Below are 14799 nucleotides of genomic sequence, written 5' to 3'. Positions count from 1 at the left end.
TTGAAGTGCTTGAGCTGCCCTGTGTCTGAAGCACTGGCAGAGGCCTTGGGTGTGTTTGGTTGTAGCCTTCACTGTGGTTGATCAATTCACTTCACCTTGTTTGTCCTCAGCTCACAACACATGGGTATCAACAGAGTAAATCTGGTACTGGTTTCCAAAGCTCAAATATGACTGCAATCAACAGAGGAGGACAGCAATTGTTGCTCCTCAAATCTGCACTTTTCTGTCTAAGCTGAAGGGAAATGAAAAAAGGGCTCTCTTAGCCCAGATACCCCATTATCTGAGTGCACTTTTGTAGTTTTTCTCTGGTTAGTGATTATGCAAAAATGACTTTATCTTATTTAGCAAGACAGAACTTCTGTATTTAGAGCCATATTTTTACAGTAATAGAAAAGGTGTCCTTATATTTTATATTCCATTATTTTGCATCTACAACTAAAATGCTAAGTGCATTGAGCCCAAGAAACCTATCTAAAGGCAGGGAGAACACCCTCCCTGCAGCTCATGGATGATTATCAGCATTGAGTGACACTGGCATGGTAGTTTGAGAAAAGTGTTTTGTTTCTCTGTGGATCATTTTGAGTGGATGATCAGTAGCAGCCTGGCTTCTAAAGGCTTCTATATGAGTCTACAGCATGTAATCACTCATCCTTCAGTACATCAGCAGCTTGTCTGATGACAGAGTGGCTGGGTTGTATTTGCCTGTGCAAGAAAATGTCTTAGGTGGTCCTACCACTCCTCTCTGGCACTCTCACTGAGTGCCAACAATCACCATGAGCATTTTTACCTGGCTCTTACTGTAACTATTAGTGCACACATGAAAAGATCATGAAATGGTGCTATGAGTGGGTGTGGGGGGTGTGCAGTGTTACTTTGAAATGATTGTCAACACTGAGCTCCTAGACCCATTTGATTGGAAGTAAAGCTGGAACTACTGTTCTGAGAACACAGAACATTTCATGTGTTGTAGTTTTTCTCAGTACATACATTTCTGCAGAAATAATAATGAAAAGTTTGTTGATTCTCTTCAGGCAATAGTACTAGGAGAGGTTCCCCAGCACAAGACAAGCATGTTTGTGTAAATTAATATAACTGAAAAACAGAGGCATGAATCTGCCCCAACTTAATTTAGGAACCTGAATTTGCAAGAAAATGATTCCTTCTGATAGTCTTCAAAGGCAGCAGCTTCATTAAATCTGCCATTTATGCTGTTTTAGGGAAATTACTTAATCTGAGGGATAAAAAAGTGCAATTTAAGTAGTCTGGACCTTCTCCATAGACAATAGGTAGCAAACTGGTTTTCTGTGTATCCTCTAAAGTTGAAGAAAGACAGGACCTGCCACAGAGAGGTGCAGAGCACCTGTTAGACACCTAATGCTTGATGGCGTGGAGACACTCCAGGGGCAATCAAAAGTTAATACTCAGCCCTGCCTCTCATAAGTTAGTACAATAACAACCCCCCCACCTCTCCAAAACCACAAATAAAATCCCCCAAAATAACAGGGTCTTAAATGTTGTCTGGGAAATCTAAAAGGGTCCTGCAACTTTGACAGTCTTACTACTTTGGAGATGAAAACAGTTATTGTTGCAATGTATTAGGAATTGTCTGTTTATTTATCTTTTTTCTCCCTTATTACTTGTCCTTCTGAGAGATAGTTTTTTAACAACTGTTAATGCAGAAGATTGCAGAAGGATAAATAATTTATATAGGTAAAGAGATGCAGGCTGCTTATGTGACTGTGCAGTCTGTATTTGGAGGTAGATTTAGACTTCTCCTCATATATGCTGTCACATCTGAGGTTACAGAACTGCATAGCATTGCCCATCCCAGCACACCGAATTTGTTGCTATCCCAAAATAATAGTAATAAAAACCAGAGTGCATCATAATGACTTGAAAGCCAAGAGTTGTACATGTTTTATCTTTTCCATCTATGAGGTTTAGGGTTTCAAGTGTTCTCTCTCCAGCCATTGTGGATGAGATGCAGTATTAGTTTTCAGAATTTCATATGGAAGAAGGAGCTGAGACACATAAAGTAAACATAAAGTATTGTGCAATTTTCACTAAAGTAATGACACCTGTCTAAGTAAAAAAAGAAAAAGAAAAAAAAAAGCTACAAAACTAATTTCCTCATGTAGTTTGGGTAAAAATACCCCCTAAATGTCACAGTTTTAATTTATAGACCTTGTCCTGTATTAGTGAAGTGGGAGCTGATGCCTTGCCAAATGCACCTGGCCCACTACTTTCTCAGCCCATCACTTGGTGTAGCTAACTGTGACAAATGTGGCTGAGTAGGTGGGAGAGCAGCAGCAGCAGCCTCTCCTTGCAGTCCTGGCCTGAATTCCTTCATGCCTCTTACACTGGCTGTGCAGGAGTGGAAACAAAATGCTCACACATTGGGGGTCACTGTTGCACATTTTCAACGGTCAGCTGGGTAGGACAACAAATATTAAGTTTAAACATAGCTAAGAGGGAGGGAAATACCTGAGAAAATATGTTGACTAACACTAATGTTTTTGACAATCTCTGCATTCTAATACTGCGTTCTGGTTAGATTTTCAAACATATGTCAACAAGGCTGGATACATATCTGCAGCCCATCTTTACAGAAAGAAGCAGTGAGCTATAAGCAGCAAGGCTCTTTGTGAAGGCAGAGGTACCTAATGAGCTGGGGAGTTTTGCTAGCTCCCTACTGCTTTTTGCTCATGCTTGATGGATGGTTGTAGATCCACTGGCAGTTCTCCAGACCAGCCTTGGCAACCATGTGGAACATATTATCCTCTTGGGCAGAACTGCCAAATCTGTTCCAACCTTTCCACTCAGCTGTAAACCCAAATGCTTAAACACAAATCACTTACACGACAATATGCTCTATTGTAAAAAATTCCATAAAAGGCTGGAAAGGATACCGGTGGATTTATCCTGTCCACTGTTAGGATCATTTGGTCTTTCTTGCTCCAAAATGGTCACATTTATTTATTTATTTATTTATTTATTTATTTCCTTATGAGTATTTGGATGCCTTATATAAAGACCGATCAAATATGTGGAAGTGAAATGATAACAAACCACTTGGAGATTTCTAGGGAGACAACAAGAAATTTACCTTCACCTTCTGCTATAATGTTTTCTTCAGACTTCTTTTGTTCTGTGTTTTCATGCATCAAGGAAGATCTAATCTCCATTAACAGTAGACACCTCATGTAAGACACTGATAACTCAGTCTAACAAAAATTTTACCTGGCCTTTCATTCCATTTTGCTGTATTCTTTTGGAGTCATTGCCATAATATATTGCAGTCACCTCACAAAACTTGCTTCCCTAGACTGTGCAATCAAATTTTTAAGTATGGTAAAGCCCTGTGAATTGTACTGCTTGCATAATCCTATGCAAGTGTGACAGTTCATTGCTTTAGAAAAGCTGTTGCACCTCCATATGCCACTCTTTTCAGATGTGACTGTCATAGCCCCTCTGATGATCAGTCATTTGAAGACCACTTCCATGTCTGAATTTTGAAATGTTGAGCCCTCAGCAGAGGTGCTCTAAAGAAATAGGTCAGCTGAAGGTCGCTGGTGGGGTGCGGTCTGGGGTGCAGTGCAGGAGATAAAAAATTCCCTTCATGCCTTCCTGTCTTACTAGCAGCAAAATGTGATGGGCTTTATGCAGGGGAAATGCACATCCTTGGGTCTGCAGATGGCCACTTGAATCTCTTGCAGTTTCACCCAGTTAACATCACATATATGCTTGTTTCCAAAATCAAAAGCTAGAGCCTGAAAAGAGACTTCATTTTCTTCTTGTAGCCAGGATTGAGAAAATTATGTTAAAAATCCAAAGTCCAAGATCAGCACAATGAATTTGTGTTTCTTCCCCTACTGACCTTACATGCATCACCAGATAGCGTCTTTGAAATGAAACATTATTTGACATCTCTCTTTTAATATATCATTAGTAGAGCTTACGCTGTGCTGGCTATTCTTCTGGCTTTCTAACACTTGGGTGATTTTAACAAAATGGACTGCGTGTCTCTTCAGTTTTAGTCACAGGATCACGTGACTGATATCTGTACTGGCTTTATGTGGACATCTATGCAAGAAAGGTTCTGTCTGCAATAATTTCTTCTGTCTGGTTACCTAAGGAGATTGTTGATTCATTGACTGTGTCATTCAGTAAGCTTTTAATGACTCGTGGGTTTGATTTGCACTCTATGAATAAGCTGAGAGAAGTTTTGAAACAGAACCTCAAGATATATATATCAGCAGAAATTAAAGATATGAGCACTCTACCTTAAGGCATCATTAAAAAGGGTTTAATTTTATTTGATTTTGAATTCAGGGCACAAGCCCATGAAAATTTCATTAATTTGTATGCTGTGGGAACTACATTTGCCAAATTGATTTGAGGGATTTGCATAATATGATGGCCTCAGAGCATCATATGGGGCCCAACCCTTTCTTTTCATCCCTTTTGAAGCAGAGTACTTTTTCCTTTTTATACTGTCTTGTCTATTTATTCAGGTCTTACAGCTTAGTTATTACTTAGACTATAAAAATATCTACCAACCAAACACAGTGTTATTATTATTTTCATGTTATTATAGCTTCCAGCATTGTTAGCGAGTTAACTTTAAAAAGCGATGGCTTTTTTAATATTTAAATCATTCCATTCTGTTGATAAACATGCAGATATAGAAAACTTTGACATTGGGGAAGGTCAGTTCTTCTAAAGATCTGCTGCTAAGGATGTTTTGTATCTATAGCTCAAGGTTAAGGTAAGAGGTGGTTATGGTGGAGAATCCATTAGTGATAAAACTTCGGAATGCTGTTGCATCTTGGAAGCAGGGAGATAGCAAATTCATAATCATGGAAATAAAGGATGACAACAATAATAATGTGGGATAAATTTTATTTTTAACAGCTCATTAAAAACTAACTGTTTTTAATGAGTGCAGAAAATCTTGTCTAGCTATCAGGTGTGGTGATTTCCACTGCAAGACTTATTGGAGTAGGTGGCCTAAAAATTTGAGATTAGGGAGAACGGTGAGCTCTCCATACCACATGGTCCTAGCTCTTCACAGGAACTCCCAGACACAGAGTCTGGGAGATATTGACTCATTTCTGCCCCAGCAGGCTTTGGCCCGATCTGTACATGGTCTTCTCCAGCTCTTAGGGAAGGCTGCTTTTTCCACTGATTCTAATACAAGTCACATTACCAACCATCAAGTCACCTTTTCCTAAATTGAATTAATTCATTCAGCTAATGTGCTTCTTCTGCAATTCAAGTTATATCTTTCTTTCTCTAAGCTTTTCTTCTCCCAGGATTTCTCAGTATGTTTTGCTGTTAACCAATTTTATTAGTCTTCCAAACTTCTCTAGAAATTTCTGAATCTTCAGGAAGGTCCTGTTACTGCAGTCCCCATGGGCATCTCTGGTTCTAGTTTATGCTATCAAACCTTTAAATCTCCTTTTAATTCTGCACTTTTCCTCTACCTTTCACTTTTATTTCACTTAAGCCTTTTCACTGTTCCTTTAATTCAGAAGTAAATGACATGAGCTTAATGGCTTTTAAAATCCTTCCGATAAGCTATCAAAGGGCAATTTGAACTCAAACAGTAAAGTAGGGTTTAGCTTTTAGTTTTATTCCTTATTACCTAGCTGGCTGACTCCAATAGAAGAAACACCAATCAGGAATGTACATTTACTTTCAGATAATTGCTTCCTGATACTGTAAATTTTCTAGTTTTGTTTGTTTGTTTGTCTTGAACCCTTGACTTCAGCCATATTTTTGTAGAAGACAGGAAACAGGTCTTCTGTTGTGTTCGTAACCTGAGGGAGGATATAATCACTTCCTAATTCATATATTCTACTCCAGAAGCTCTCTGGTGACCAGAGTCATCAGAATCAGACCTGTGACAAGCTCTCTATCTCGTTCCCAAGTCTTCCATCAGAAGTTTCTGCTTGGCATCACTGTCACTTGACACTAAAGGGACAATGATCCCTATGAGCCAAAACCCTTGTGCATGTGAAAGAGAATAGCTGGGAATGCCCGGCAGTCTAAAACCACATTTGAAAATTTAATATTAAAAACTAAGCCAACATGTGTTCTGCAGAAACCAGCCAATTCTAAGCACATTACAATGGCCAAGCCATAGTAATTTTTCCTGTGCTGAACAGCTGCAGAGTCTTCTTCCCACAGAAATAAAAATGGTAGGAAATATGCCATGGAACTTGACTTGATGTATTTGAATAACTGAAAACTTGATAGTGGTTGCAACAAAGCAAAGTATGTGAATATTATGAGTCCATTTTATGAAGAGATAAAGTGAGGGCAAAGGTTTATGACTTGTCAAAAGTAACAAATGGCAGAGCAAGGGGTTCTGGGCTCTTACAAGCTGGACTCTTTACAAGCCTGCAAAGAATATACTAGTGCCTAGCTCTTGCTATGTGGTTTAAACCACATTAGCTTCCATCATTTTTTTAGTGTATTAGTGCCCTAATTGCCTGCTAGTAGTTGGGATTAGTTTTACTGGGCTGATTTTTGCTCTGGAGCTACAAATGTTTGACTACTATTACTAACACACAGCTTTCTGTATGAGGTGATTCTGAGTCAGATTGAGCATATGCGAAATTGTAACAGTACCTTGGAATTCAACACACTCTTCCCCTGGTGTATTGTTTCAGCCTTCTCATGTTGTTCCTTTGCAGCAGGAGACTGCCATATAGCTGAATTGCTATGGGTCACACATGTATATACACTCACAGGGGTCACTCACCACTGTAAATTGTTTATATTATACACAGCACTGTACTCATAAAGGGGAGAAAGAAATGTGTTTGAATTTATACAATTTTTTTTCTCCAGAGGTATACAAAACTCTTTCCATATTTCTGATGGACTAAAAATTTTCCACATGCTAACTGTCACAAATACTGCAAGAGGGGAGTGTTTTGAATCTGCAGAGATAATTTAAGTGAGAATTAATTTTGTCCAGGATAATTCATGGCCTTGGCCCTACTTATGTTCCTTCTTCAGCAAAAAGCTCCTGTGGTACAGACACCGCTTTTGCATTATATTGAAACTGAGCATTGGTATTAAAAGTCAGATAATCAGAGAACAGAGGAATTCCTTACCACACAGATTCCAGATCCATCAAGGCATCTGTTTGCATTACCATTACAGTTGCAAGGAGAGCATTTTCCTGAGCTGGTACGATAAAATCCTTCTTGGCATCCCTGCAATGAGAAAAAAAGTATTTCCTATGCATATGTAGCTGGAGAGTTAGGTTTGGTGAGAGGAGAGGAAAGCAAGGCTACAGCCATCAGGTCTCCCCAGAGCACACTGCACAACCCCATCATAGCAGACCACACACACATTGCTGAACTTGAGTCTGTGTTTTCACTCTCTATCCTGGTGCTTGGTTTTTTTTTGCCTTAGAGTGTTAAAGCTGTCAGCATTCCTGCCTGCATCCTATCCCTGACAAGCTATGGGTGTGGAGCTGGCAGATTCTTACTGCATGTTGTACTACAGGATGAGTTAACCAGAAACCATAATCCTTATTTGGTAAAGAAGGTGTATTTATAGGGAAGGAATAGCTTTTACTGAAAAAAAGAAAAAAAAGAAAAGAAAAGAAAAGAAAAGAAAGAAAAGAAAAGAAAAGAAAAGAAAAGAAAAGAAAAGAAAGAAAAGAAAAGAAAAGAAAAGAAAAGAAAAGAAAGAAAAGAAAAGAAAAGAAAAGAAAAGAAAGAAAAGAAAAGAAAAGAAAAAAAAAAGAACTTTAGAAAATTTGCTTTACATCAAAGTTTTGATGAGATTTGGATGAATAACCTATGGGAAACAGAAACATATCTACAAAGATCAATGCCCTTTTGAATAAATGTATGGCTTTGCCTGTTGTATATAATTTAGTAATTTTGATAACTTACCAAAGCTTACCAAAATGAAAGAGAAATTGTAAATATCTGGATCACCTTCTTTTGAATAATAATTAAAGCAATAATATAAGGAACCAGAAACACAAAGCTATTAAGGTGCCCTCCAGAGACTGAAAAAAAAAGGAAAATTAAAGAGGATAGTTTTTTGTTGTGTTGTGTATAAATTCTTGTTCTTCACTGAGGAACTTTTTCCTCACTATGCAAAGCTGGTGAGATGTACACAGGCTGACCTCAGGAGCAAACTCTGTTAGCTCAGGTACCCTGTGTCACCCTGCTCACGCTGTCCAGTCTCCCTGTGTCACATGTATTGTGCTAGATTAATGAATTCTTGGATCCTAAATATTTCACTCTTGTCTAAGTCTTGCAATATTGTTGCAGAGCTGATATGAAGACCCTGGCGTGTCATTAGCACTCCAAAAATTATTTGCCACACCAGTGATTTGCCAGTGAAACAGTGATGTTTCTGCTGTCACTTACAAACAGCATCCCTGAGGTGGCTATCAGAGCTTAAGGTATGCCAGACTTTCCTGAAGTATTTTTTGTGGCTCTCTGTACAGAACTTTTGTATTCTGTGGCTTTTGAGGTTACCTACCCTTGAAAAAAGTGGGAAAAGTGTAAAGTTCATGTAACTCAGAAGCGTGTGTGTCTTCTTGCATTTGTATGAGCTGAGAGGCTTCTTACTGTTTTGCACTGATCAAAGGAGGATTAGCTTTCCTTTCTATCTTCCTATTCCTTATTTTCCTGGGTTGCCCTGAAACCAAGGATGAGGTATTTTTCTGCACTGTGCAGAAAAATAGCTTATCACCCATAGCTTCTTATGCTCAGTGTAAGCTATGGCAGAACAGCACGTATGCAGTACCAAATGCAGACCCACACAGTGATATCTCCCCTACCCACAGAAACTGGCCTCTGAGCAGTAGTGCCAAATGTCCCTGCTGGTGGTCAGGGCTAGCCAGCCCTGGCACCATGCTATGGCCATGCCACTCCTGGGACCTGCACTCGCATGTCTGCATCAGGCTGTAGTTACAGCTGTAGAGCTCTGGGTAGCAAGAGCCAGCAATCCTGAGTCTTGTCTGTGTGTTAACTTCCATTCCCATGTGTGGCTAGGTTCAGCCAGACAAGCTGCTCGCTTAGAAAACAACATCTCAGGAGATGACTAACAACAGGCTGTAAAAATTAGGTTTAGAAATGAATCATTAGTCCAATCTTATCCCAGAGAGCTCTGAGAAGTGGAGATGAACATAAATGGAAAACACAGTTGCCTTTACCATTCTTGTGCACAGAATTTTATCTGGTTGGTTTTGGAAACATTTTCTTTGATAATAGCTCCTAGGAGGCAAAATCTTCAGACCACAGACTCTTTGGGACAGCAGAAATACTGTCTATTTCTACTGCTTGTTTCTTTCAGTTGTTTAGTCTTTACACAGTGGTAGGACTGGCTCCCGCCAGACTAAGGATTGCAGCTCAGTGATTACACCACACACTGTGGAAGGGAGACAGTTAGTTTCTAAATTGAAAACAGATTCTTGTCCCAATGTCTGCCTTTGCAATATTTCTTTCCACCCATACAGATCTAAAGCTTGTTATATTCTCTGATGAACAGAGCTGGTGGGTGGTCCTAGCTGTGTTCCTCTAGTGTCTGCCCAAAAGCTTTCTTGGTTTTACAGGTCTAAGCAGAATAATTTTTTACTTATGGCAGTGAATACAGACAATGGAAATGTAGGAGTGCTTGTAAAGGTGTCTATGAAAATCCTTTAGTCAGCCATAACGATAATCTCATTTATACTTCAATTGATGGTATGCCTGCACTGCAGCCATGAGAGAGCTTCCATCTAGTCCACACACCAAGCAGTAACAAGTTAGTGCAGGTCAGTGCTACATCGTTGGTTTTAGCGTTAAGGGCAAGGGCTGCACAGACTTTGCTAAGGTCCACTGGGAACCAGTTTACCTCCCATTATTAGCAGACACATTTCTGAGTTCTTTAAGACATCTGCCTCAAGTCTGGGTCCCTATATTTTCATTGTCAGAGCCCTTCTTCAAAATGAGATGTGAGGAAGTCATCTGGGTATTTTTTTCATAGCCTTCCCCCCCCATGTAATTTAATCACAAAAAACTTGGAAGGTGCTGATGCTCACTATTTTAAAGCAGTACTTTAAACCATGGTTTGCATCAATGTAAACCAGAAATGAGATATTGACAATCAATGGTATGAGGGACAAGGGAATGAAGGGAAAATGGGTTCCAGATTTCCTTTGGGCTCTGAAGTTTTCCCAGGCATTCTCAATTATTCTGATATATTTTTGTTGCTCCTTGCCCTACTAGTGATAATGGAGTGATTGGTTCCAGAGCTTGAGCCAACATCATATTTATAAAAAGAAGTGTCAGAGTGTTGAGCTAATTGAGGGATTCAAATTGCTGAATGTTATGGGAGCACAAAATTATTGCACACAAAGCAGAAACAGGACTGGAACAAAATGGAAATACTCTCCCTGCAAAATAGTTATGTAGGCAATTGAGTGAGGGCCATTTCCGTCCACTGTCTGTTTCTGAATGGTGAAGACAATTAGAAGGCCAAAATGTTAGGTCTGCATTAGCAATTATGTCTTCACAGTTATTAGATATTTTATTTCCCTGAGGGACAAAGTTTGTTCCAGTTCAAGTTGAAAAGTCCAATCCAGTCTTGCCCTTGCTGATCTCCTGAAAATCTCTGCACCCCTGGGGCATTAATTCTCCCCTCCCGCCCTGCATCTGGATTTAATGATTTCATTACTTAAAAACAAGAACCAGCTGCATGCTGAAAGTTCTGGGGAGCCTGTAGTAATTTTCTGCTTCTTCTGCACCCAGACCTTTCTGCTGGTCTGAATGCAAGATGGGACTGAAGATGGAAGACTTGTGAGTATATAAACACACAAAAGCTCTCTTCCACTATAAAAGGCTCCCTTGGATCCACACCAGTGCTTTTTATTTCCAGAGTTTCCTCCCAAGTGCTGAGGTACACAAAAGCATGTGTATTCAGGGTTAAATGGTCTGGATTTATAGACATTTAGTGGACATTTCAGCTTGTGTTACATCCATGATACTATTTTCAGTCTTGGACCAGGAATCCTATCACATCTGGTCCAAAAGAAGCCCAGAAGAAAAAGATGGTGCTGTCCTCCAGGACCATTGTAAAAGAGGAAACAGTTGGTGCATGTGGGGAACTGAACCTAAGCAACAGCATTCAAAGTAGTTGCCACTGCACACCAGCTGCCAAGACACTGTTAAGTTTAGCCTTGTTTGTAGCTCCCAGCAGTGTTATGGTCTTTGCTGCTAGAGAGAGAGTCCAAAGGTGTGCTTCCTTGCAGGTCTGAGAAGGATCCTCAGGGAGCTACATGGATGTTCAGGCATGAGGGAAAGGTCAAACATTATGGTATTACTTGGGAGAGTCTCACTACTAGAGAGAAAGGTCTGTTCAGGATGGTAAAAATGAACGTGATCTGGGCACCGTTGAGCCTGATGAACTCATGGGCTTGTGATGAAATGAAAATCAACTTAATTAACATAATATCCCAGATCTATCTGCAAAAATACAAAAAAGTTCTATCCTGTATTACAAACACTGTGCTTTGTGTAGAAGGGTGATCTTTGATGGCAAGAGTAAAAAATGCACATTTTCTTAGTTTCTGACAGCCTCCACACACCTTCATATGCCAAGAGGTTAGATAAATGACTCTAGCATCATTTATGATATGCTATTCAAGTCTTAGAAACTGTTCCTGATCATATTCTTTTAGCCTTCAGTGGAAGAGAATATAATTAATTCTCATTACCTGCCATCTGGTTTTGGCCAAGTACATACATAGCTATCTCTGGTTAAGCTGACATACCACAGTTTGTTTACCTGCTTTATCTTGATGAAATTTAATTTGCCATGTAGTTTAATCTTGAAAATATATTTGTGCATTGCAGTTTTCATTTTTCTGCAGCCTGATCTCTTCTGTAAAGGTGGTAAAAATATTGTCAAAAGGCATAAACCTAAGGAAGTCATAGTTGGAGGAGTGTGAAATCTGGCCTGAGAGGCTATCTCTCAATCAAAATATTTATGGACAACTGTGACACATATTGTGAATTATTTACATAATAATATTTATCACTTGATGTTGATTGATTAACAGTTTTGGAACTGTAGGACCCTTAGAAGTCCCCATTGTCTCTTATGGAATGAAAGAAAAGAAAGAAGAAAAAAGAAAACAAACTCTATTTGAACATTATGAATCTTTGCTTTAGAACACAGGGAAAAGAAAATAGAAAAATGTTGCTTCTCTGGTATAACAGGCATCATATCAGCCATAGAAACCTGTAAATTAGGACACATGGATAATTTAAGTTCATGTTTTCAATGCATTGATGGAAACAATCAGACAAATTGAGTGGAGCAATGTCCCTTCTTGACAGCTTCACATCAATGTGTAATGTTTATCCATCTAGAAGGAACAGTTTAGGCAAACAGAGGTTTGGGAGTCAAAGTTATATCAAGTTGCTGAAACTCTACATTTTTTATCATACACAGATGAGTGAATACTCTAAACCACCTCCATTAATTTTCAAATCTTTGTCTCTAAAGCAGAGACTAGTCTGCTGGAAATACATGGCATTACCATGGAAACATCAGCCCTCTGCTCCTTGAGGACATTTCCAAACCCAACCCAAGCATGCTTGCTTTTGTTTATTTGTCTTTATAAGCAGTATTTGAAATTGGCAGCTACAGTTCTGAGGCCTTTTTGAAGTTTGTTTGCTTAGGCCAACTTGAGATAAATAGCTTATTGCCCTTCCTAAAAATAAAGATGTTTTCCTGCTTGAATATCTCCCAGTAGTAATTGTTTATTAGAAATAAGAACATTAGAGAAACAAGCCTGAGAAAGCAGTTATCTACTGTACATATGATGTTATTTCAGTTCTTCTGGTTTCCTCAGAACAGGCAGGACTCTTTTCCAAAGAGATTGCTTGTTTTGATCACCTATAATAGGGACTTCACTTTCAATGCCCAGCCAAGAGCTCACAGAAATCTTGCCAAACATTCAGCAGGTCTCACCCAGCATGTCTGTGTGAGCCCTGAAGGCGTCCCAGGCTGAAGCCTTGAGGAGCTCTGTGCCCCAGGTGCAGCACTGAGCTAACACAGCTGTGGCCATGCTGGTGTGAGGGCGAGCTGGCCTTGGCAGCTGCGTGCCTGTGTAGGAAAACTAAACCACAGCAAGCTGGGAGTCATCCACATGGACACTTCCACATGGGATGCCATGTGGCCAGAAGCCAGCTGGACACCCGTGGTGTGGTTTGATTTCTTGTATACGGAAACACACCTAAATTTAGTCAGCTGTGCCTGCTGCTCTCTCCCAACAGTGCAGAGGGATGTGGAGGGCAGTTTGTGTGTAGGTGCCAGCTCTGTATACAAAGTCTGTGAGATGAAGCCTATTGCACAGGTCAGATGTGCTATGCCTTGTAGAAGTGTCCAGGCTGCAACACAGATCTGGCCAAACTGCTGGGCCCTGTATCCTTGGAGAAGTGCAAAGTCTCCTTAGAGTCTGTTCCACAAGTCAGTATGTTCAGGTAGAGAAAGTGGATGGATATAAAGGAAATCTTGATGTCTGACACACCCAACCAATTCTGTACATATGTGCAGGGAAGATCTAGACTAGAAAGAATGACCCTATTCTAAGGACATCTTCTTGGTCCTTCCAAAAGGCACACTAAAAATACTGTTTTGTCAAATTGGGATGTAAATAAACTAAGTGTTTGAATCCATGGACATCCTGTCTTAAAACCGCTCTGGGCAGGCACAAAATATATGGCTTATCATGACTAGAAATCATTAACTACAAAACTGTCTCCTTTACTGTCTCCTGACAGATACACAAATATACTTCTGGTATTTCATTCACCAAAAGATACTGAGGACAGCAATGTGACTTTCACATCTGCTTTTCAGCTTGGGACATAATTGACTTCAGTGCATTTAAATATGGATTTTTAAAATCCAGTCTTCCAGTTGTAGACTGATGGTCATTTGACCACTTCTTGCTCCCTGGGAGCAAACTAATAGACATTTCAAATTCCTCAGGTCAAAGATGTGTTATTCATAAGCATAGACAGAAAGATTTAGTTCTTCTTCAGCCTGCTGAGAAACTTTATGCGAACAAAAAGAGCTGTGGTAACACTGCATGCCACTCTCCTGACCCTCCTGCCACTGGTGACCTGCAGAAGAAACCTCTCTCCATCTGTTGCCAAAATATAAAATCCAGCAGATGAACAGAAAGCACTGTGTGCAGCTCCAGCTCAGTGTCAGCCCCTGTTCTGGTGCGCAGCACACTCAGGAGCCCTGGGGTCTCCTGGGCCATCTTACACAGCCAACATGCACTTTATTGATCACAGAAAAGGTGCTTAACTGCTGGAGGTTAAATTTCAGGTTGAGAATTCAGTATGTGTAGTTTTTAGGAGTATCATCTCACTGCATGGGGATGGGTTTCAGAAGTGTGTGGGTACAAGGGGATGGACAAGGGTTAAGTGGGGGAAAAGGATATACCTATATTTGCTCTGCAGGGCCCTGCTGCTGGCTGAGATGTGCTGGCTTTGGCCCTGGTCTCAGAGGACTGGATGGACTTGCATGTTCCCTAGAAAAGAAATGAACTGCACTTGCTGCATAGGGTCAGCAGACAGGAAAACCTGCTCTCGTTTCTCCCATTTCTGAATGTGTAGGCAGCTGCTCTGAGCCCATCAGGGATTGAGTTTACCAGACTGATAAGGTGTTTATTAATTAATGTGCTTTGGTGCTCTTCACACCTAGACTTTTCCACAGTTTTGGATGAAGATCTCAGTGGTGCCAGCTCACCAGTTCTTG

General features: G+C 40.0%; 1 protein-coding gene across 1 annotated transcript in view; it reads right to left on the bottom strand.

The window, feature by feature from the left end:
• Window positions 1–14799, bottom strand: part of LAMA4 (laminin subunit alpha 4) — a 96057-nt gene that overhangs the window by 67283 nt on the left and 13975 nt on the right. Inside the window, exon 2 of the mRNA XM_053938838.1 lies at window positions 7128–7229. Within this exon, the coding sequence (XP_053794813.1) occupies window positions 7128–7229 (102 nt within the window). The remainder of the gene's footprint in view (window positions 1–7127; window positions 7230–14799) is intronic.

This window comes from Vidua chalybeata, chromosome 3 (assembly GCF_026979565.1).
Source record: "Vidua chalybeata isolate OUT-0048 chromosome 3, bVidCha1 merged haplotype, whole genome shotgun sequence".
NCBI lineage: Eukaryota > Metazoa > Chordata > Aves > Passeriformes > Viduidae > Vidua > Vidua chalybeata.
The sequence above is the reverse complement of the archived record's forward strand: the minus strand, read 5'-3'. Positions and strand labels throughout refer to the sequence as shown.